The sequence below is a fragment of the Hoplias malabaricus genome, chromosome 5 (genome assembly GCF_029633855.1).
Source record: "Hoplias malabaricus isolate fHopMal1 chromosome 5, fHopMal1.hap1, whole genome shotgun sequence".
In the NCBI taxonomy this organism is placed as follows: Eukaryota; Metazoa; Chordata; class Actinopteri; order Characiformes; family Erythrinidae; genus Hoplias; species Hoplias malabaricus.
Window position 1 is genome coordinate 11,727,748 of NC_089804.1, and position 24,152 is coordinate 11,751,899.

At 38.2% G+C, this 24,152-nt stretch overlaps 1 protein-coding gene across 2 annotated transcripts in view; it reads right to left on the minus strand.

Moving 5' to 3' along the window:
• Positions 1-24,152, minus strand: part of scube3 (signal peptide, CUB domain, EGF-like 3) — an 86,497-nt gene that overhangs the window by 52,754 nt on the left and 9,591 nt on the right. For both annotated transcript variants that reach the window (XM_066670455.1, XM_066670457.1), the window contains exons 2-3: positions 12,854-12,976; positions 4,605-4,730 (exon numbers count right to left, since the gene is read on the minus strand). In XM_066670455.1, the coding sequence (XP_066526552.1) occupies positions 4,605-4,730; positions 12,854-12,976 (249 nt within the window). The remainder of the gene's footprint in view (positions 1-4,604; positions 4,731-12,853; positions 12,977-24,152) is intronic.

Sequence of the window (24,152 nt, forward strand, 5' to 3'; positions counted from 1 at the left end):
AAAAAAGACATGCATGTCAATGGCCATTTTTACCTAAAGACAGACAGTGATTATTAAAATAGAAAACTGATTTCAGATCAGATTTCTCCTACACTGGGATCAAAGGTCAGGTGGAGTTACGTAATCACCGGCTGTAAGGCACACTGCGGGCTTTTGATCTGTATGTAGATGTAACACAGACATTTCTGTCCAGTTCCACAGTTTATGCCTGGTGTCCAGACTGGGGTTCATGCACCCAGAGGGGTCTGAGAGTTCTTGACGCAGAGCTTGTGGAATTTCATTACTTAACCAGTGAAAGAAATAAATAAATTAGCCATCCATTAGTTTACATTTATACCATGCAAGCAACAAGAATTTGGACAGTAAAACAGTTTGGTTGTTTCCCATTTCCCCAATGTGCTCTACAACATTAGAAAATTATTTATTTATTTATACACTTTAAACACAGTCCTTTGATATATATTTTTCTGTTTATAACTGCTCAGTTAGTCCTTGGGCAGCCATTAAGTATCCACAGTTCATTGTAACAGAGAGTCTAGATTTGATTCAAAATGTGTATGGAGTGAATTTTCATTTTTGTCAATAGTTCTACAAAAGCAAAATTATGTCTGCAAGCAAATTTCTTTTGCTTCTGAAATCTCTCTTTTATACCACTTCGGTTTTTATTGCCTCTGACTTTTGGAACACTTTTCATGGGTGGGAGGGTGTTAGACGAAAGCGTTTACCTTGAATCTCCATTGGTCACTGATTCTAGACTGACTGGTGTTCTGAAACCCCCTCTAGGACCTAGCCACAACATGTTTGAAAACTCTGGAAAGCTTGTGAGGTGCATATGGCTAGGTCCCAGAGGAGATTTCAGAGCACATGGCAGTCCAGAATCAGTGACCATTGGAAAAAAAAGAGAGGTTCCAGAAGCAAAATACTTTACAGGAAAAAAGAAACAAACATGAAAAAAAATGCACATGAAAATAAGCATGAAATAACAGCAAAGAGTAATAAAATAACCAAGTATGCTTTAAAAATATCATTTTGATATCAGTTTCGCATTCAAAACATATACTATCTGCTCTTGATTCTAAGAATTTTGCTTGAAGGTTTATTTTTGCTTTTGTTAAACTTCTGATAAAAAATTGACTAAAACAGTTACAGAAGTCCAAAATATTCAGTGTTTGGTGAAAACAATTATTAAAGTATTAAATTAATCAGCCAATATTATTCAGTCAATATCAACATTTCCTGGAATGTTTATTTCGTATAATTTCATAATGATCACAAAATTTGTACAAGCTGCTGTGCAATGGTACATCTTTTTGTCCGTGAGTAAAGAAGTGATGTAAAACAGGGAGGAATTTTTCAAAACTCAATCAGCCCAAATTACACTCAAGTCAGTGAGAGACCTCTCCGTCCTGATCCCAAACCTGCAGGTCAAGCACAGGGAGCGAGGCCTCTCATTAACCTGTTTGTACTTTTAATTTGGAGGATTTTAGAGACTACAAAGCCCTCAGCACGTCTGGTGAAGGTCCACAAATATTTTGCTGTGCACCTCTGCTAGGAAGTCAAGCAGAAATAATGACAAGAACAAACATTTTACTGGCTTCAACCTGGTTTTTTAACTGCTTCTAGAGGAAAGAGCAAAGCTCCACAGGAGACATAACTCCCAAAAGAGCTGACCTGGGTAAGCTTCCTCAACACTAATCCAAAGCTTCACCCTTAAAAAGAGAAACCTGTTTTCTTTTTTTTTCTTACGAGCTCCAGGGAAGGGCATGGGTAAAGCCAAATCCAAACAAACAGAATAAAGTCTTTCCTGACAAGATTAAAGGATTTTTCTCTTTTCCTCTTTCCACTGAAAAAAGGTCCTTGGAAACAAGGAGTCAGCGGGATATTTTATTTTTAGCCCTGTTTCAGCTCTGAACGGCCAGAGCTTCACACAAGCTCAATTTAAACCAGGCTAATGTCTTTCTAAATCATACTTAAATAATCACTGTCACAGGCGCAGGAAAATCTTGTATCTCTAACAAGGTAATGCTGCCACAAAACTGAATTATTTTACCGTTCCTTTCCATATAAATAGCTTACATTACAGGCACAACACCTGTTGTTAAAAAAAGAGCCACTTCCAGCATTCATCTACAGGGTGAAGATTTTCTATTATTTTTTAGATTTGATTTGATTTTTTTTTTTAACAAAATTGTAATCAATCATATAAAACAGCATTATATATGCCAAGCTGCCAAGAGGAATTCTCCTGTGGCTGAATGCCATCCAAACTTCATTGTAATCTTCCAGAACGTAATGTAAATCTTCACAAAAGTGTAGAAGTTCTCACTGCAGAAAAGGAGGACAAGCTCTACACTGATAATCTTCATTCATGTTGAATAAGCAGGTGTCCAGAAATGTTTAGCCATGCATTCTAATTGTTAAAATCCTTTTCCAGAAAAGTTGGGATATATTTATCAAAAAAAAAACATAAACTTTCCCGGTTTCAACAACTGAAATATAGTCGTTATACTCTTTTCAATAAAATATAGGCTAAATTGTTTGACATATCATTGCATTGTTTTTTATTTACATTCTGCCCAGTGTCTCAACTTGTTTGAAAATGATGTTTTGGATAATGGTCTTATATCTTCATCTATATAAAGCACCTCCATGTATCTACCTATTCACTTTTTACCTAATTGCTTATGTGCTATTAGCAATTATATGAATTGCTACTGTAACACTGAAGAGTAAGTTCCTCCAGGTCCAAAGTGCTTTTCACTTGATTATTAGAAATTATATTCAAAAGCTGGTTTCTTTAAATGCGGTTAATTTCCGTCTGCAGTTTGAAATTTGCTTTTGCTGTAAAAATTGGTCAATCCACGCCTTGACAACTGCCCATCCAAAACAACAGTTCTTGTAATGGTCAAATATAAAAGACATAACAAGTAATATAAACACTCTGAAAAGTTGTTTCTTATAGTTGTTGCTTGTTTTGGCGGCCTAGAAAATCTCTGATTATAAAGTAGATGTGTTTTAGTCTGTAACAGCTGATTAGACTCTGGATTAAACTGAAACAGGATCAGGATTGTGGCAACAATAGTGTTTTACCACAGTCTTTTGGGAAATGATGCCCAGAAGTAGGCAGAAGTTCAACTGAATCCTAATAAAAGGGAAAAAAAGAGAAAGTGATTAAAAAATGAGGGGGGTTGGGGGTAGAGTGAGAAACAGATTGAGATAAGAGTCAGGATCAGATTATTTATTCTTTATTCAGATTCAGCTTATTTATGTCTGTGTTGTGTGCAGTAGTTCAAATGTGAAGAACAGAAATGGTTGAACTGTGAAAGTAAACACTGCAAGAGAATAAAAGAGCTACACATATACACTCACTGATATCAAAGGAGGCTGTAGGTGGGCCAGGGGATCCAGAGACCACCAATTACACACCTGCCTGCATCGTAACAGCCCATCCATACAGCTCTGCAAACGATCCACACCAAGTCCAATGAGGCTCAATGAATTGGAACAAAGCAGCGTGTGAGTGAACGTGTGGGAGCGTGTGTGTGTGGATAGATAGATGGAGTGAGAGATACTCAGAGAGAGCACTTAGCGTGCTTTCAGGTCAATATTAGATTACTTTGTGTGCCTAAGTACATGCTGATAAAATCAGTGAGAAGGAGCTTTTAAAGTGGCTGTGTTCTTCAGGTGGCACCGCAAGCCTCTACCTGCACACCAAGACTTACTCGGCTCACTGCATCTATTCTAATTCTATTCCTATACGGTCTCTTGAACTGTATGTATACCAGTTCAGTATACGACACCCTACAGACTCCAGTCTGCATTACTGTAGGCATTCTCACCTTGTCTAGTTTATCAGGAATGAGAGTTAGATATTTTTTAGTTTTATATTATTATTGCAGATTAAGTGTTAAAAGGGTTAAATGCATCTAAAGTCCAAATGTGGGAGCGGGGTTCGATCCCCAAATTGGGTCACTACCTGTGAGGAGATGGCACCCAAAGTGGACTGGATCAGACACACCAATCCAAAAGGTACACATTTATAAGGCAAAGACCACTATCAGTAAGCATGAAATAGAGTTCAGGAATGAGACCAGAGGAAGGAGAATAAAACCATACAGCCACCATTGGACAGTTAAAATGAAGCTTTCTTGGTTATTTCCATACACTGTTCAGTTTTCACTTCAGACCTGAAGCACGTATAAGATTACATAACCTCAAAGTGGACTGCACAGTGCAGATGCACAACAGACACAACACGCACAAACTGATGTTTATTTAGGTAGATATTACTGATGTGGAACGCTTGGGAAGGACAGACCGAGACCACACACTTTATGACAGAGTGCGGAGCTCTCTGAGGGGCTTCTTAGAGGACTCTTAATCCAAACTGCTTAATCATACATGCCATCCACACCTGACACAGATACAGGAGAGAGTCCCAGCACTCAGGCACAGTTAAGCCTTCATTAGTGGCTTCAGCAGAACTGGCTTAGTGTGAGAGAACACAGCTTTTTTCAGGAATGATAAGTATTTACATATTTATTTGTTTATCTTTTGCAGACAGGGTGGACAAAGACAAAAGGCATACAGCTACAGAGACTGACCTAGGCAGTTATGGCCATCATGGGCGAGACGGAATCCATCGTAGCATGTGCAGCGGTAGTTCCCCGGGATGTTCATACAGTCATGGACGCATCCGCCATTATATTCACTTGCACACTCATCAATATCTGCAGAAAGAGAGAAAACAATTAGTGAATGTGCTTCATAACAGCTTCATAAACTGGCAGGATGAGAGCATGTCTATTTACTAATTTGTGTCCAAAAGGAAAAGTTCATAGTTTTATTGAAAGCATTGCTTCTGCTGTTTCCCTCACTGGGCTTTTTGGACTGTAATTTGCTGAATTATTTATATTATTACTCTTATACATATTTTTATACAGCATCATGTATTAATACTACATATGTAGACTATGTACACGTCTTAAGAGTCAGGTTTCCCTTTTTTAATAATTACAGAAACAAACCAATGCAGGAATTTCCCCTTAAGCTGCAGACAACATCTGACCGTCTCTCACCGCAACCACTCAGCATTGAGCACCACAAAGAGCAGCAGGGGAGTCAGGGTAATTAGTACCCAATTGGCCAGCAAATGAGAGGGGATGGCCGGCATCTCCTGACCCTGTTCACCCCTGCACCCCCACTTAACGCCTGCCCCAGTGGAGCGGAACACTCAGATGTGTTGTTTCAGCTGTTGGTTTCCTTTTTATCAAGCAGACTAAGTTTGAGTTCTTATTGGCGTAGGCCTGAGTAGAAACTCATAGTGATTGATGAAGGGGGTCCTGGTAATGAATTAGTTGTAACGTGGTGCTGGTACTAAACTTGTAGTTAGTAGCTGAAATATGATGACAATATTGTTTAATTAGTAGAATTAATGCTTCTAGTAATCTGATATAGATATAATACTTCTAATAATCTACGTCTGGGGGCACTCCACCGTGATTTCAGGAGAGTGCTGTAAAAGTGAATTACACTCTAAAACTGGAGATCCCAAGAGCAAAAACACCAAATTTTACCTACATTTCCTTTAAACTGATACTAAATAAGTATTAAATTAGCAGTGATATTTGAACTAAACTAGTACAAGGGTTCCATTACCAGCATTTCTACTACATGGTGCAAAATACCTTTGATACCTCGATTTGGATTCCATGACATGTCTTAATTTAATGGGAACATCGAAGATTTTGGGGGAAATGCAGCTATAAACTCAGCATTTTTTAATGTGGAACAGTATTTTTGAGGGAATATAACGACTGTTGTTCTTACGAGGCTGAAGTTTAACTTGTCTGTAAGTTTTTATTCACTGTTTAAAATAAATCTCATTTGTAACTGAGCTGTTTAGTATTGTAGCAATTTCAGTACTGCAGTTAGCCGTCTTCCTAAGTTCTGAGACATTTCCACATTAAGTGATCCGAAACAGCAAAACAATAATATTACCCACATATGGAGCAGGAATATAGCAATCCTCAATTTAAGCTCGTGCTTTTCAGCATTCTGAGTTTTGTTCTTTGTCTAAAACAACTCCAGATGCCTCTGCCATAAGCAGAGAGAGAGAGAGAGAAATACTAGCATACCAGACCGAGCCAGTTTGTTTTTTTATTCATTTAGAGACAGTGGTGAACACATTAGACCTGTTTCTAGAACACAAACATGCTTGAGAGCTAGGAAATGGTGAGGAAAAATCTTCCTCATAAAACATCCCTATAAAAACTGTTTTTGATTACAGTCGTGAAATATGCCTTTAAGCGATTTAGCTCAGAACTGCATGTCAAGAAACCATTCCATAATCACATGGTTATTTCTGGAAAACAAGTGTTGTTCTCTCAGAGAAAAGGCATTTTATTCTATTATTCTGAGACTCCAGTTGCACCCTTAAATATATATCTATAACAATAACATCTGCACCATAACAACAGGTCAGAGCAGTCAAGTTCAACAGAACAGAGACTTCCAGTCACCACTCTCTTCACCCTCATTCATTACAATCACACTGTTTACGCATCATTACGCTCAAAACCAGACACAGCTGGTGAAAATCATATATATATTTTTTTTAATCCAAGAACAACGGTAAACATGAAGTAACTATAACTGAGGAACCTTTTGTGGTGAATGAGAAAACAGACGGCATCAATCAGAACTTTCCTTTTTTATGACTTTAGCCCTGAGCAAGGATTATTTACCACTGTTCCTCCTACTGCTTTGTATTTGTTATCAATTTTTTCTTGTTTGCAGAAATCCATGCAGGCTCATGCAGGATTAAGGTTTGATCCTCTGCTGTATTCTCTTCCTTAGAGAACTGAAAAAGAACACAAGCACAAGCGTATTTGGAGAGCCATTCAAGCAGCTCTGTTTTCCCACATCTAGCGTGTTTTTGCTTATGCGACTTTAGAGGCTGAAGTGAAATTTGACAGGGAAACACTTCCAAACTCACTCCCTCTTCAAGATTTCACCTGAGCTTTTTGTATCACATTTTGTATCACTCCAAAACCCCAAATGTTCCTCAAATCTCTATTAAGGTCCATTTGTACTTGTATTCATTCCACTAAAAAAAAAAAAAAAAAATCAAAAGCAAGCTAACTTAATAATTCATACGTGATTAGAACATGCATTAAGCTTCTGTCAGCCGTTAGCTACATTAGCCTCTTAGCTTTCGTCCAAAACACCAAGCAGATCTTGGCTGAAGCAGAATATTTGGGTTAAGGAGGAAATTGTGTAATTTGATGTTTTGCCAAACTATTCATTTAAAAAATAAACAGACTTTTATTTAACACTGAAGTCTTTTCTGCTTGGTTTATGCCCTCGTTTATAACCTTCATAATCCTGTGGCTGGCAGCCACAGGCAACAGAAGGCCAAGAGGCATGAGAAAGGAATTAGAAGATGGTGAAAAGAACTTGAGTCATGCAGCGACAATGTAGCATGGGCAGAGAGTGAGCTTCAAATAATGGCTGCACAATATGCCATTTGCTAATCGTTATCATGATGGAGTAGTACACTCACTAAAATCTGCATACATGAATTAACAGTATGTAAATATGTCTATTGTTGTCAAAAATTTAACTTTAGCATTTATGGGTAACGATACTTGGTGTTACATTGTTGTAAAATGTATCCTGATATATAAGTTTATTGGCATTTTGTGTATACTGTTAGCACAAAATTATCACCATCTGCATGTTATATCATAAAAACTGTTAGTATTTAATTTGGTCTGTTTAGATTGAGTCTACGTAGCACTAGTATTCTGATATTTTTTTCTACTCCTATTTCAAAGAAAATCGCAATTGCAGCATGTAGTACTGTAACTGTAAAGTAGTATTTTATCTGTCCTGTACTTCCTTACCCAGGCCCAGGCAAACAAGTTAAAGGCCAGAAAAGGCTGGGACATCGGCAGTCTGTCTGGCACTGCTCGCAGACGCTTTCTTATGAATCTTAATTTCATTCACTAAACATGTGTAAGAAATTTCCTGCCCCATTACATGGTCAGTCGAGAGAATTAAATAACATCTGCCCAATATTTTTTTTGCTGTTCACTTGATCTTGCAGCTCTGTTCCCTAAGGTCAATCAGAAAGTGCAGCCAAAGAGCTGAAGGAGCCAAAACTTACTACAAACACACACACATACGCGCAGTCATGAACACTTCATAAGCAGGTCCACTGACATGCAATCACATAAAAAACAGCTCAAAAAAATCTACACCATCCTTGATTTATATAATTAGCAGTCAAAACCCCCATTAATTACAATTAATACACATTTCAAAGAATTATATATTAAAGAGGAAATTACCTGAAACCCACAATCATTACAAGAAAAATAATTGAAAAATATAATGGAATGTTTAGAATTGTAATTAGTGCTGTCAAAATGATCATGTTAAAAAATTTAACTTCCTCCCATAATTCCCTCTTTTTACAGAGTTTACTGACATAATAACTCTAATTGTAGATTACATTGTATTTATGCTGAAATGCGTATTAAATATCATAAATAAATCTCACATTCACCCACACACACACAGCTCCATTTTTGAGCCACCAGCTTAATTTTCTCCATTCATGTTTCTGTGTCTGATGCTAAGGCGCTCCCTGAAACTTTTAATCACCAAATCGTGTGATTAAAAGTGATCAAAATCGTGACTTAATACAGCAATTTGTGCTCAAACAATTATAATTAAACTATCTAAATTAATGACATTGTATCCAGATCAAGCATAGATAAAAAATATGAAATTATGGATCATAAACAAATTAAAAGTATGAGAAAGTAATTGTGGATCATAAACAAACAAAATAAAAAATTTATTTTTTCAGCGGTATTTTGTTGCTTTGTTTCAGGCTTAAATTCTTAAAGGCATGGAGTTAACTGTTGAAAAACTAAACACAACAACAAGCCAGTTACTACTTTTATGAAAGACAGTTAACTGGCGTCCTGAGGTTGTGGGTTCAAGTTCCGCTAGGGGTGACTGTCTGTGAGGAGTTTGGTGTGTTCTCCCTGTGTCTGTGTGGGTTTCCTCCGGGTGCTCCGGTCTCCTCCCACGGTCCAAAAACACATGTTGTACAACCCCAATTCCAATAAAGTTGAGATGTTGTGTAAAACATAAATAAAAACGGAATACGATGATTTGCAAATAATTTTCAACCTATATTCATATATATATGAATACACTACAAAGACAAGATATTTAAAGTTCAAACTGATCAATTTTATTGTTTTTTTTTTTTTTTAAATATTCACTCATTTTGAATTTGAGGCCTGCAACACGTTCCAAAGGAGTTGGAAACAAAAGGAGAGTTGAGGAATGCTCAAAAAACACCTATTTGGAATATTCCACAGGTGAACAGGTTAACTGGAAACAGGTGAGTGTCATGAATGAGTATAAAGGGAGCGTCCCCGAAGGGCTCAGTCATTCACAAGCAATGATGGGGCGAGGTTCACCACTTTGTAAGCAACTGTGTGAGCAAATCGCCCAACAGTGTAAGAACAATGTTTCTCAACATACAATTGAAAGGAATTTAGGGATTTAAAGAGAACAACTCCCCATGTGTGAGTGTGTGTTGCCCACTCCAGGGTGTGTTCCCACCTTGCACCCAGTGATTACAGGTAGGCTCCCGACCCACCACAACCCTGAACTAGATAAGAGGTTACAGACAATGAATGAATGAATGAATGAATTATCAGATTTAATGAAGAGGGCTTAAAATATATTGTGTTCAAAGCAGGGAACAATGTCAGTCTCTCGGCCTTATGAGCTTTAGACTGTTACAAGGCTTATTAAATGCCCCATTAAGAATTGTATAGTGTACTGCTGCTTTGTGATTTTCCTGTGGATATGTGATTTTCCTTTATAAAATATTATGTATCACTCATCTTATAAGTATTTCTTAGACAGGCTCTTATTTGGAAGCATTTCCCAAAGGTTTCCTTCTATTTCAGGTGATTTTTATACAATATCTTAGCACATAAATGTCCCTTCACAGAATGTGCCCACAATAGTGGCACTAAAACTGCCAGGAATCCCACTCTGCATGGTCAAAAGCTTTTTCGGCAGTGAGTAACACAGCTTCTTACTCCCATGAAATAAAAACAAATGTAGCAACCTCCTCGTGATATCTCCTAACCCAGTAAATATTTAGCCGTTTATTCAACGTTGAAATAACGTAATGACTGCCGTCTAATCAACGTTCTCTTAAGGTTGAAAATGAAAGTTGAAAAGACGTCCAAACACAGACATTGAAAAGACGACTATTAGACGTATTTTGGACGTCCATTGACGTTATTAACTGGTCCCGAAGTAAATTACTTCTATAAAACACATTTTGGACGTCCACTAACGATTGGTCACCACTTAACTAACTTATTAAGATGGATTTTGGAGGTCCATTGACGTTTAAAATATGTCCTTGGCGGACAGACTACTTTTAGACCTATTTTGAACGTCCAGGGACTTTCCTTGTTTACTGGGAATGTACTTCCCTTAAAAATGTTTATATATAGTGCTGTCGATTGATTAAAAAACTTTTTTTTTTTCAAATCTGCTATTAGAACATGTTCTATTTTCTACTTTTCTGGAAGCATTATTATATTGTCATGGTTGCAGACCAAACAAAGCAGGAAGATGGCGGCTGTACAGCTCGCCTTGTAGCAGAAAACAAAAGCTTAAAAAACAAGCAATAAACTGACTACAAATATACAGTAGTTAAAGCAGATATAATCTTTTTAATGAAAGAAGCAGAAGCCGAGTCTCAATTTCCTTAAGGAGAACAACTCCCCATGTTGTTTTCCAAACTGGTGTGAGTCATTTAGTTGCAGCGCTTAAAGTCAAATGATAAATTTGTAAATGCTCCTACTCAATGAATACATTTCATCTTCCTTTTCCAGCATCTTTAGAGGGTTTAGACAAAAAAATGCACGAGACTTGATGCATTTCACTACATTTAACATCGCATCTGTATTTTGTGCTGAAAATTCATATCGGTGTGAATGGGCCTTAAGACTAAAGCTATTTAAATGTAAAATAAACAAATCAATGTAAGATCCACAAAATGGAATTATATTGATTAGTAGTGTTTATCGATTTAAAAATATAATCACAACAATTAAGTTAAAATGCTAGTGCTTCCTTTTTGGGAGGGAGATTGTGTGATATGCATATGATTTTATTATAATGTCTCTATGTAGTTTTAATGATTTATGAATTAGAATTTCTTGATTTGCTGAATGAAAGTTTCAGGGAAAGCTTTAGCATCTGACACAGAAACTTAAATGGAGAACATTAACGCTACAGCTCATAGCCCAAACTGAGAGATTAAAAGATTTGGCGAAAGAGGAGCTGTGTGTGTGTTTGTGTGTAAATCTATTTACCTCATGAAAAAAGGCTCTTCATTTTTGGTGCATAAATAATGTATAATACTATTTTAAACCATTACCTAAAACCTCAAAAAATATTATCACTCCTCCCTGTCCCTACACTCTAAAACATGTAGCTTAAACAAACAGTTAAAAACAACCCCATTTATTAGGCTTTATACATAACCATGAAATATGCTTAAGTTTGAGAGCCTCCTTCTTTGTTGTATGACCTTCCTGCAAAAAGGTCATTCCCCTTCCCAACCCCACTGGGTACCATTCTAATGACTTGCCATATAAAGCTCAGGAAAAACTGGTCTGGTCTTAACCCCTCTCTGGACTTAAACACAAAATGTATTATTGTCTTTAGAAATATTCCATTCAGCACTACAGCCACTCAATCTCTTTTTGTGTTATCAACATAGTAACCATCCTCTAACAACTTACAGATAACACATTGCTGTGGCCTAAGGCTTACTCTAGTCACTTACACAGAAAAGAAAAATATCAGGCTGAACAGGCTGAGGCTTTTGCAGGTCCATCTCCTTTTAGATTTAAGAGCACTGCTAAACTTCTAAACATTTTTGTTGCCTCGGGTTATTTGCTTGGTGGCTGAATAAAAACCTGAAGGTTTCATCCCTTCTTCCAGAGCTTTGTCATCACCTGTTTCCATAAACAAGGCTTTTGAGGGGTGTCTTTATGGCAGTCAAATGACCTCTGCTCCTGAATGGCTTTTCATTTCATTTTGTAAAGACTGTCCAGGTTGCTGTGGTCCTTCATGTAAACTAGCCGTTCTAAGCTCTACATGTTGTCATGTATAAGACTTGCTATTTTACTCGCTTTATATACTGCACAATAATTCACTGGTTCCTTGACTATCCTTATTTTTCCTTAATAATCTTCCCACTTTTTTAATTTGCACCCAAATTTAGACAGAGCTGACTGAGAAAAACCAACATCTTTTGTCACACGCCATGTTGGATTTCCTTCCAGAGAGTTTTATAATCCTTCCATTGTTTCCAGTGGACAGCTCTCTTGAAAAAACAAAAAAAGAAAGAAAGAAAATAGCCAAAACCAACAGCTGTTTTTATGCATGTAGATATTACTTTTAAGATGTAGACAAATTTGTATTTAAGACTTGAGTTCAGTTGCCTCAACTCAGCCACAGGTCCACATAATACGGCTCGAATATCAGGTGTGTTGTGGGACAAATGAACATAACGTGCTGTAATCAAAGTCAAAATTGGCCCAAATAAGGCCCGAACATGTCTGCTATCTGGAAGAATGTTCAGCTATTAAAATAAAATATGTGTGGTTTGCAAAACTGCTATGAGGGAAAATGTTGAGTGAAAATCTTCTAAGCGTGGTTGTACAAAAATGTTTGTCTTGGTTAGTAAATGGCAAATAATCAATGTCTGCCAAACAAGCTGTACTCGTACCTTCACAGTGTTTTCCATCTCCTTTATAACCAGACTTGCAGATGCATTTGTATGATCTGAGTGTGTTTTGGCAGATTGCATCAATGCTGCAGTTGTCTGTGGTCTCCACACACTCGTCCACATCTGGAAATAGAGAGCAAACACAGGGTATGAAGTTAGAGGATTTGGGGTTGTTTTCCATGTCTTTGGTGGGCTGACAAAAGCAGTTGTGTTTTAAAAGAACAATTAGGCACAGAGGGACAGCAAGAGTATTCTCTCATCCAAAACAGCGAGTGAGAAAAGCCAGCTTTGTGATGAAGTGCCGGCACAGCCACATGCAAGAGCTTCATCAGAAAACAAGAACTGGGGCTTGGAAAAGCACAAAGGATGAATTAGGTAATCAAACAAAAACACCAAGCAAAGAACTGGAACTAGCAGTATGAAGGCAAGCTTGGAAAAGCCTCAAACATCTAGAGTAGGAGTCCCTGCTCTTTACATCCATTGAATTTGTATGACTTGTAGGGTTATATTAGATCCACACAAGCTTTAGACCCAAAACATATCTCAGCTGATCAGTTACATGTGGAGAATGAAGGGAATTGAGTAAATTAGTTTTTCAATATAATATCACCAAATTATTATTCATGTAAAATCACTGACCAAAACAAATACTATGTCCCTTTCATCTATAACAGCATTTACCTCTAACAACTCATGAAACAAGTTTTGTATTTGTCTCCTCAAAATAACTACTGTGTACAAAAACTTTCACATTTACCATGCATCAACTTCAAAGAGCTTGGCTAGAACTATTTTCTTGTTGGAGTAATTTACCACTGAAATGTTCTCTTTTTGAATTGCCATCCTCTCACTTTCTCTCGCATCATTTCCTGTTGAAGTGATTGCACTCTCTCATCTCCGCATCTTCCCGTAAAGTTTCGGTGCCGTCACAGCAGAATGATTGAGTAATCTTAACAGTTTATGCATCTTCTCGCTGCCTACAGCTGCACCATTTAAAACCAGCACACCAGGCTTGTTTAGAAATCCAGCAGGTCCGAGCCAATATCTGCCTAAGGTTTCCTCAGGTCTGGATGTGCTGAGCCGATTCTGCTCTGATGCAATCATTTGGGGTTGATTTGAGGGATTACAATATATTGCTCTGCTATGTATCTGGAAAGTGTAAACACACAGTGGCCTGCTAATGATAACACATATTTACATATCGGTATTTTCTTAAAGAGAACAACATTCAGATCTGCTGTTACCTCTAGCAGAAGCATACCTGGCTCTACTCTGGATGTAAACTCATTAGAATGGAATGTCGGTTGCAACAATGCACAACTGCCATTTGTATTAAGCCTGAACCATATTGGAAAAATTCCCATTGGGACAAGTTACGTCATCGTAATCATAGTGGTAACTAATCAGAAGTCAGAAAATCTGTTAAAAAAGCTAGAATAGTTCATTGTTCTGGTTCATCTGGTGTAATTTGAATTACAAGTTACAAGTTTGGAACAATTATTTCCAAATATGTAAAATCAAACATTCAACTTTAATTTGATTCTTTCATTTAGAGTCAATTTTATTTGATTCATTAAACAATAAAAAATAAAACAAAAGCTGGAGTATCAGCCTTTCAATATATAAATATGGCAAAAACCAATACCACGATGATGATTAACAAATAATGAATTATGCGGCTGCTACTCAGGGTAAACTCTTCTGCATCTTAAAAAACTGGCTGAGCTTTCCCCCCACCCATGTCCCTCTCTTCACAAGAATGTGCAAAGAATTTCTGACAAATATGAGAATCTTGGCAAAATGCAGGCAGCCTGGAAATGGTGGCTGTGCTGCGAACACAAGCTCTAAAGCTGAGGGTAGCTCTTATATTACTCACATTTAAAGTGTGTCAGATGAAAAACTGTTTATATTAGTAGGCTTTTAAGACTGTTGCACTGGACCTACAGAGCGCTTAGAGTCTGCAGACGTGTCTAGAAAAGCTTCAGATGAAGAATAGTGGATGACTTTCACCTTACAGATTGCATTATCTCTTCATTCAGATGATGTATGGAAGGGTGAATAAGGCACAGACTGAAGCTGCTAAGATTAATATACATTTATCTTGGTGGTTGTGGGAGCAGGTTCGAATATAATCAACGGAAATCAGCCTTTCATACATTTCAACCTTTCATACCTGTCTAGAGCAAAGGTTTGGTGGCGGGTCATTTTCAGCTCTGAAATTTTTAAAACACTAATATTGCTGGTCCATCTAGATGTCAAAGTTTGCAAATGCTATCTGTTGCTGCACAGTTTGTGTAGTCATCCTTTAGTCCTTCATCACAGAACACACAGAACACTGTTGACTGAATATTTTTGGTTGGTGAAATGTCCAGCAGTGACATTGAGGTTTAAAATGTCAAATTGCATAAATTGCATCAATGCAACATACATTAACACTCCACTACCATGTCAGTGTCACTGCAGTGCTGAGAATGGTCTACAGAAAATACCTGCTCCAACATGGTCCTGTGGGAGTTCTGACCACTGAACAGGGTATGCAGAGCAACAGATGGACTACAGTAATTGGTAATTGGTAATATGGTCAGTGGAGCTGATAAAATGAACAAGAAGAGTACAGAAAAAGAAGCTGTATTTAAGTTTATGCCCGGTCAGTGAAGATTAATTATCCTGGAGGCAACAAAATCTAACTTGAATGTGAATTCAGAGTGAATTAATATATGTTTCAGTTAGAATTCTGCAAAGAATTTTTTCACTGGCAGCATCTGTGAATGTGAACTAGGCCTCAATGATATATATTACTTATTATAGTCTATGTTGGTCACGTATTGCTATTTTTATTGGCTATATCCTATCTAAAGCATGTTTCTGTGGACAGTTTCACAGATTTACAACAAACTGGCCTGCACTTTACTAACACACAGAACTCCAACACGGCTCTGGAGCCCTCTGCAGACAGAAAGAGAAGAGGAACACAAGCTAATCAGTTACATTGAGAATCAGCTGAGGGCTGTTTTATTTCTCTGGTTCATCAGTTCCAGCACTTAGGAAACAAGATAGAATAAGTCACGGCCCTTTAAGCAAATTTTACATTCATGGCCAAGCGGAAAAATGGCTTAAAATGATCCGAGCTAAAGGTCAGGCGGATCCAGTCTCTTAGTCCTGGCTAATGAAGGCTAATTTTCTCAGCCTTGGCTAAGGGCAGTGATTCTGCTCCCGGATGACTGAGAGGAAAATCGAGTGATTACATGCCTACTCTCCATTCAGACAAGCCAACCACAATCACGCTCTCACAGCACATCCAATCAGCATCGATGCTATTACAAACATATTTTCTTTATGAAAACAACTGAAAACGAGAACGAAACAATAAAACAAAGAGAAAGGTTGGCTGTGCAAATAAATAGGATTCTTGTTAGAGAGGATTTACACATACAGAGAAAACAGGCAAAAATGCAGCAGTTCAAAAACACAAACGTCTTTTTAAGGAGAAAATAAACATGTCAGCGTTAATCTGTCTGAAAGCAGCATTTAGAGAACATTCCTCCAAACACTTAAGAAGGACAAAAAAGGCACTGGTTAAGTAATGCATGCCTAGAAATTGACTCATGCTAAATATATAAAGTTTTTTCTCCCTCCTTTGCACTTTGTGAACCGCAGACATTAGTTTTTTGGAATGCCTCAGTGAGGGCGATGATCAAAGTTTCTCTTTTTAGAGCTCAATAAAGTATACTTTTAACCACAGGTCGCAGCTGAGGACAGAAAGGAGGAAAGTGTATCAAAGTAAAGCAACAATCTAATAGTCCTCCTTATCTGAAATGGACTGAAATGCTAACTATAGCTTAGCATATATACCATTTGCATTTCACAAAACAGACCTTTATCATACTAACATGATTATCAATATGCATTAGTCTGCTGGTGTGTCTTGAGCATCCTGACCAATGTGTCTGTAGGAAGGAGATCTCTATGTCTATAATAGCTTATCCAGTTCAGGGTAGCGGTGGGTCTGGAGCCTACCCGGAATCACTTGCGCAAATGGGAACACATCCTGTAGGAGGCGCCAGTCACATTCATACATTCACACCTAGGGACACTTTTGAGTCGTCAATCCACCTACCAACATGTGTTTTTGGACTGTGGGGGGAAACCCACGCGGACACTGAACTACTTACAGACACTGGAGCTGTGTGGCAGCGACATTACCTGCTGTGCCACACTTGCATTGGCAAACGAGTTTTTTAACATACCCAGCTAGCAGGGAACCGTTCCCACAACTTTGGTTAATGTTATGCAAAAGTTCTAATAAAGTTTTAAAGAAAATGTTTTAGGTTAATGTTCAAAGAATGTTTTTTTTTAAATGACAAACATTAAACTGTTTGCTAAACATAAGATTAAAAGGTTTTCTTCAAAATTTTATTAGAACTTTTGGATAATGTTAGCCAAAGTTGTGGGAATTTTCCCTGCTAGCCAGGTAGGCAAAAGAAAACAAAACAGCCTGTTAGCCAAAGTTAGCTTCACTTCCATCGTCATATGTCATTCTGTAGTAACAGACATTAGCTACATGGTAGATTCAAATGTCATATTTAAGAGGGAGTGAAGATATATAAAGACTCTATATTTGACAAAACTGTAGCCATAAAAGCTAACATGGCTCAAGCTCAAGGCTAGCAAGTTGCTCTCTGGCTAGCAGTAAAAACTGACCTAAGTCTTGATAAGAACCACTGTCAATTAATTAAAGATCTTGTGAATACTACATGGAGAATTTACTATTAATAAACAGGTAATAAACAGCACAAAATCCATTGTCCGTGTGAAAAAGTGGTTCAGATTGGAGGAAGATTCTCAGTCTGAACAAGTTTCCCAGTTTCCTTGTCTCTATATTTCCTTTTTCCATTAGTAATGTAATAACATATTCCACCTCAGAACTTTCCTTTATAACATCTTAATCACAGTCTGTATTCTTGTCTTTAAGCCGCTGCTATACCAGTCCAGCTGAGTTGTCATAGCACAGTGTGTTTGTGTGTGTTCGTGTGTGTGTGCGCACTTTGCCCCTAGTGGCTGCATTAGCTGCTGTAGTGAGCGTCTAGGAGATGAGGGCCTGTCTGAGGGTGCTTTTCCCGTCCTGATTAATGGCCCGCTCTGGCACTGAAGGGTATATTTAGGCAGAGGCAAGCCAGGAGTTTGTGAGAGCAGGAACTGAGTACGTTAAAGGTGGGCAGTTCAAACACAGGGCAGTGTTTACTCAGAGTCCTGAGACCCTCACTGTTTGTCCGGGGTCCATACACTCTCTCACTCCCTCAACGCCTCCCACTCAACTCAGTCACCCCAGAAATAGGCCTCTTCAGACAGAGGTAGTTACAACACATAGCCCATATACACAAAACAGCATGCCCAGAACAACAAACAATGATGTTTACGTCTTTCATTTTGCAACATCTAGCTAAAGTAATCATAATATTAGTGACAGAAATGTATCTTGCCAATTAGCCCTATAAACACTGCATATCTAAACTGTCATTTGCTTGAATTGTTTAAGATAAATCTCAAACGGTTTATCAATAATCAAAGCTAGACAATACAATTTGATATACATACTTTTTAATATTTTTTTTTATTAATTTTTAATTTGAAATTTGGAAATTTGTCATAAATTGCTGCACATAACTTTCAGCATCTTGCAAAGCAGAGACCTTGTAACTGTTGTTGTTGGTTAAACTTGCTTAATTTTGTGGAGAAATGTAAAATCCAAGCCTTCGGCCCCGAGGGAGAGCTTCTGGCAGTTTCAAAAACGATCTAAACATTATGTTAGCCAGAGGATCACTCTTCACCTCCAGCCCCCTGGCAACTGAAGTGCCAAACCACTCAGATGGCAATTAGAGTAACATGGTGGCCGAGGAGGTGACAGACTTCAGACTCTTTCCAAACATCTGTTCACATCTGCAAAGGCAAATGTTTAACACTCTTCTCCATGGTATACATGCTTATAAACATCTTATTTATTTATCTAATTTGATCATTTTCCCTCTGGCTTACAGAAACAAGCAGATGAATACAGATTTCAATTCATGTAACGTTTGTGAGTGTAAATTGAAGTATTTTGTATAATGGTGAGTAAATTGTATAATAGTGTGTGTGAATATAATGGAAGGTCATTGCTGGGTGTAGTCTTGATCTAATTAAAATGATTTAGAGCCCTCTCTGGTGAGGATGCATCATTGTACAGAGAATGTAGATATGTACTTTTAAAACGTGTGTTGTGCTGAGGTTCTTCCGGTCATGTTTTTTGCTTCTGGAACCTCTCTATGCTTCTGCTTTGCTTCATGCTTCTGAATTTGGAACACTTTTCACGGGTGAAAGGGTCCTAAAAGAAGGCGTTCACCTTGAATCTCCTTTGGTCACTGATTGTGGATTGACAGGTGCTCTGAAACCTCCTCTGGGACCTAGATTACAACTAGGTCTGAATATTTAGGACACCTCAATAACGCAAGCTTTTGACATTTCTAGTGAACTGAAATTTGCAATATCTACAAACCATTTAGCAATTATGTTGTATCAAATCGTTAATGCCGAAATTCAGTTGACCAAAGCAGCCATTAGGTTGTAAAATGACTTGAACTGTTTTTCTATTTTATGACTATATGTGATTTAATCATGTTTTTTATCTATATGATAAAAGGGGCTTGACAAGCAATCAACTGTGTACATACATATTCAGTGCATGTTTAAATTTCACCTTATAATAAAAACGAAAAAGAAAAAGAAAAAGAAAACAATGCCTCTAAACATTCATTGTCTGTAACCGCTTATGCAGTTCAGGGTTGCAGTGAGTCCTGAGTCCGGAGCCTACCCAGAGTCACTTGGCACACTCACAAATTCACTCACACCGATGGGCAGTTTCGAGTTGCCAATCCACCAACCAATGTGTTTTTGGACCGTGGAAGGAAACCGGAGCACCCGGAGGAAACCCACGTGGACACTGGGAGAACACACCACACTCCTCACAGACAGTCACTCGGAGCAGGACTCGAACCCACAACCTTCAGGTCCCTGGAGCTGTGTGACTGCGACACTATCTGTTGCATAGCTAGACATATAAATGAAAAGAGCAAAGCCAACTCAGCCACACTCCTTTCAGATCATGGAACAATTTTCAAAAGCCAAAATTTTGAAGTTTTAATCCTGGACTCTCTTTTGACTCTAATTCTGAGCTTCTTTGGTTTTGTCAATGATAATGATAATATTTAAAATATCTTTTAGAAATATGTTTGCCAGAATTTTGTCATTTTTTGACCCACAAGAACAATCTGTTATGAAATTATGCTATTAATTAAGTAATTGTAAATAGTATTCCAGAGTGATCATTACAAGATTACAGTCAAGTTTAAATTTATGTGGAGTCTGGCATAAGAGCAACTCTGTGGTTCTGTCTGTACCAGTGATTGTCCTCTTCCTCAAAAGGTCAGCTACAAGAATACTGTAAACTGAATATAGTGCAGATTATCATGACTTCTAAAAGAATAAAGCATTACTTCATATTCACAAGTATCATCAGTGTTTAGTTTCCTGGGATCATGTGATCATGTGTAGCTTTATAACCTGCAATGATCTTTTTTTCTCTGCAGATAAATCCCTGATAAACTAATCGTCCAAACACAATACTGAGCAGGACACACAGAAACAACACAGGGAAGAAGAGAGAGAAAGTGATATTGATATTGAGATTCTCTGTGTGTGTGTGTGTGTGTGTGTGTGTGTGTGTGTGTGTGTGTGGATGTATGTGTTTTAAAGTGTGGGTTGTGGGGTGTGAATGCTGGCAGGCCCTCAGAGTGCCTGCTTGGCTCTGGGTTATTAGGCGACGGACAGGCTGGCCGGGTGAAAAAAGGGTGTTGATGAAATGCAGACGTCAACATGAGGGCAGAATTTAGCATCCTCCCCCCTTCCTGCAGCCGAGTCCCTAGCAGCTAATGAAGGAGCGCACTGTGCAGGGGACGGCGCGGCCCATAAAAGAAATATCGCCTGCTTCCACTCGGCCTATTTCCAGATATCCTTCGAGCCCTGCAAAAGCTCCGCAGCGCTGACCACTGAGTGATGGCAGCCTTCTAATAACAATGAAGGTAACTTAAAGATCAGTGTGGTCCTTGTTCCAGCCAACACACAAGTTTAACCAGGCAGTTACAGATGTTTTGGGAGGGTAACTGTGTTGATGCATACAGTCATGTGTACAATCCTGTACAGTAGGTACAGCTCATTTAAAAAGATGGTTGGGCCAAGAGTCAGACATATTTTAATTCAGCCATGACGTGTTTTGTATATAAAGTTATCTAGCTTTGAACAGAAGCTACGAGGCTGGCATAGCTAAAATGTATCTGAGCTTTCAGCCACTAAGTTATATTGCGCATATTTCATGCCTCATTGTTTGCCTTAAACCAGGTATAAATAATGTCAAGCATGTGGTTTTGAGGCTGTATACCATACTGTGATCTGTAACAATGCTGTAATAACATTCATGTTTTTAGCTTTTCTCAACCGTGTCGCATTCACTTTGTCAAACGGGGTTGACACACTTCACAAAAAAAAAAAAACAGCCAAAAAGCCAAAAAGGAGCGTGTATATCCATGCACATAAACTCGTACATGGTGAATTAACAGTGGCTGACTGGGAGGGCTTGGTCATGTTTGAAGGCCCATCTGTGGCCACACCCCTAAGTGGGAAACGTCTGAGAATAAAGTCAGAATATTTAGAGAATAAAATCAGAATATTTTGTGTGAATATGTGGTTTTATTTTGTGTGTGTTTGTGTTGGTTGTCAGAAAGATTTTTAATTTTTAATTTATTTAATCTTTAACGAACTAACGAACGCCTATACTAACGAACTTTCCAAGATACGAACCGGGCATTTGAATATTTTTTGCCTCTAGAAATGAACCCGAGCCTCCGCCGAGCCGGCGGCTGGAAATGGCCACTGACCCCAATAGGCGAGTCTCCCAGCGCCCAGACTTGAGTGAGCTTTTAAGATTAGCAAATTGTAGTTTTAGCAATTTAGCATTAGTGTAAATAGCAGACATCGAAATTCGTGCTAAGTTAAGCCGTATCTACGCTTCGTCTCCCCACATTCACCCGCCTACTCTCCGTTATTCCACCCACCCCCCACCACCTGTCATACATAAAACTTTTTTTATTTCTTTTATATTACTTTTTCCACTGTATTTCTTTTTTATTTTTAGTAACGCTACATGTATTTTTTTTACTAATCCGAGAGTTTTGTAAACATCTATCAGTGCAAAAAGGGTGACTTTCGGGGTGGGGGCTGGAACGCATTAATTGCTTTTCCATTATTTTAAATGGGGAAAATTGACTCGAGAAACAAACATTTCCACTTACGAACCGGGTCACGGAACGGATCAAGTTCGTAGGTAGAGGTTCCACTGTATTAGGTTGGGGTTACATTAAATGTTGCATATTATGATTCATGCTTAGTGTCCCAGAGCCTGAAGTACCAAGGTAAAAAATTGTTCACTTAAAAGTATTGATGTTGGTGCCATTATGCCTTTTGGAAACCACACCACAAGTAGATTGAGTGATACATGTAAAAGTATGTAAACGTGCAAGACGTGCTTTGATGAGGCTGCCATATGAACACTCGATGTACCTGAGGCACAGGGTTTAAAAAGTGCAGAAGAACAGTAGACATCAACAAGCTTAAGAAAATATTGCTGCAATACCAGCAATGCTACTATGGACTGTGTACAGTGATAACTGGTAAAAAACGTTCAGCACATGTTCAAGGCATGTGCCACTGTTGTAATTGGAGTTTGCCTTTCAATATTTTAGTGATCTTCTATAAAATTCAAATGCATGAAGATGAAAGTGCATTTTGCATTTTATCCCCATTATCGTGGGCCATAAACTGAATGTTTAAACAGACAAACACGTTGTGTACATAACACACATAAAAATGTGTTTAATTTGACTAAAACTGATGCCAAAGGTCACTAAATCAGGCCCAGACTGCTGGAGGTTGTAGAATGTCATAGCTGAACAACTCTCTAAGGAGACCAGAGGGCAAAATGATGTGATGCATCTGTATAGTATTTACAGGCCTCCTGATTGAGCTTAATGGCATGGAGGGAAAGCCCCAGTGTGTCTAAAAGGAGAGACAATCTGCAACAACATAGGTATTCGTTCAGAATGAGATGGGGTTGAAATAAAAGCAGTTTGCTCACACTTGTATCTGTTTGTGTGTGTGTGTGTGTGTGAGGAGAGAGTTGGCAGAACATCAGCACAAGGATTTCTCTTTTTTCACCACCTTAGCAAAGTGCTTAAAGTAGTAGCAGCTCTGGACCATTCCAAATGAAGTTCTTAACCTCAAAGAGGTTCTCTCACAGAGAGAAGACACCTCTAATCACTGCTGTTTAAATGGTATTATTTTAGGCTGTAAGTCAAATGATATGGTCTTACATGTGTGACTCCATTGATCTTCCATGATAAAGGAGTCACAGATGAAAGTACAATGGTGAATCAACCCAAACCTAAAACACTTATCATTCTTACGAGGTTAAATACATGCTCGGGCAAAGGAAGAGGGTTAACGAAAAGTATGATTTCCTTTTGACAACCTCCAAATGTATGAAGGCTGATATCCTCAATAAATCACAGATTCTTATCATAGTGCCCCTGAGGCACATCCAGCAGACGACAACCATGGAAGTGTTGCCAAAGCCCTGACAGGAAAACACCTATACGCATGAGAAAAAGCAGCATTTAAGAAGATATCATAGGAATTGATGCATCACGTAGAAGCCATGAGACTTCCACACTGGCAGAAGCAAGTTCTGTGTCTGTGGAGCCAAAGTAAAACCATCAGGCATGAAACATTTCTTGTAAGGCTTTGAGAAGATTACTGAAAGAGTTTTAACAAAAGAAGGCCTACTCATCCTGAACTCATCCACTCACCAGACATATGACCAGAGTCAGGAAAGACAGACGACAGAAAAGTAGTCTGAAAGCAAATGTTATCCTTGAAGCCACACACAGAGCCACAAACCTTTGTGGAATTTCTTCTATTTTATTTCTTCTATTTAATATTAACAATTTCATGCTGTCTGTTTCATATGTGATAGGAACATGGTAGTCAACCAGCTAGTGGACGCACAGACAGTCCAGAATGATCAGAAAAATATTAGTGCTACCTCTGGGTTAGTATCATTTCTGTTGTTATAGCCCATAGAGGACAGACAAAAAAATTCCATTCTACTAAACACAAGTACTCAATAGTATTTAAAATATGGGATAAGTAGGAA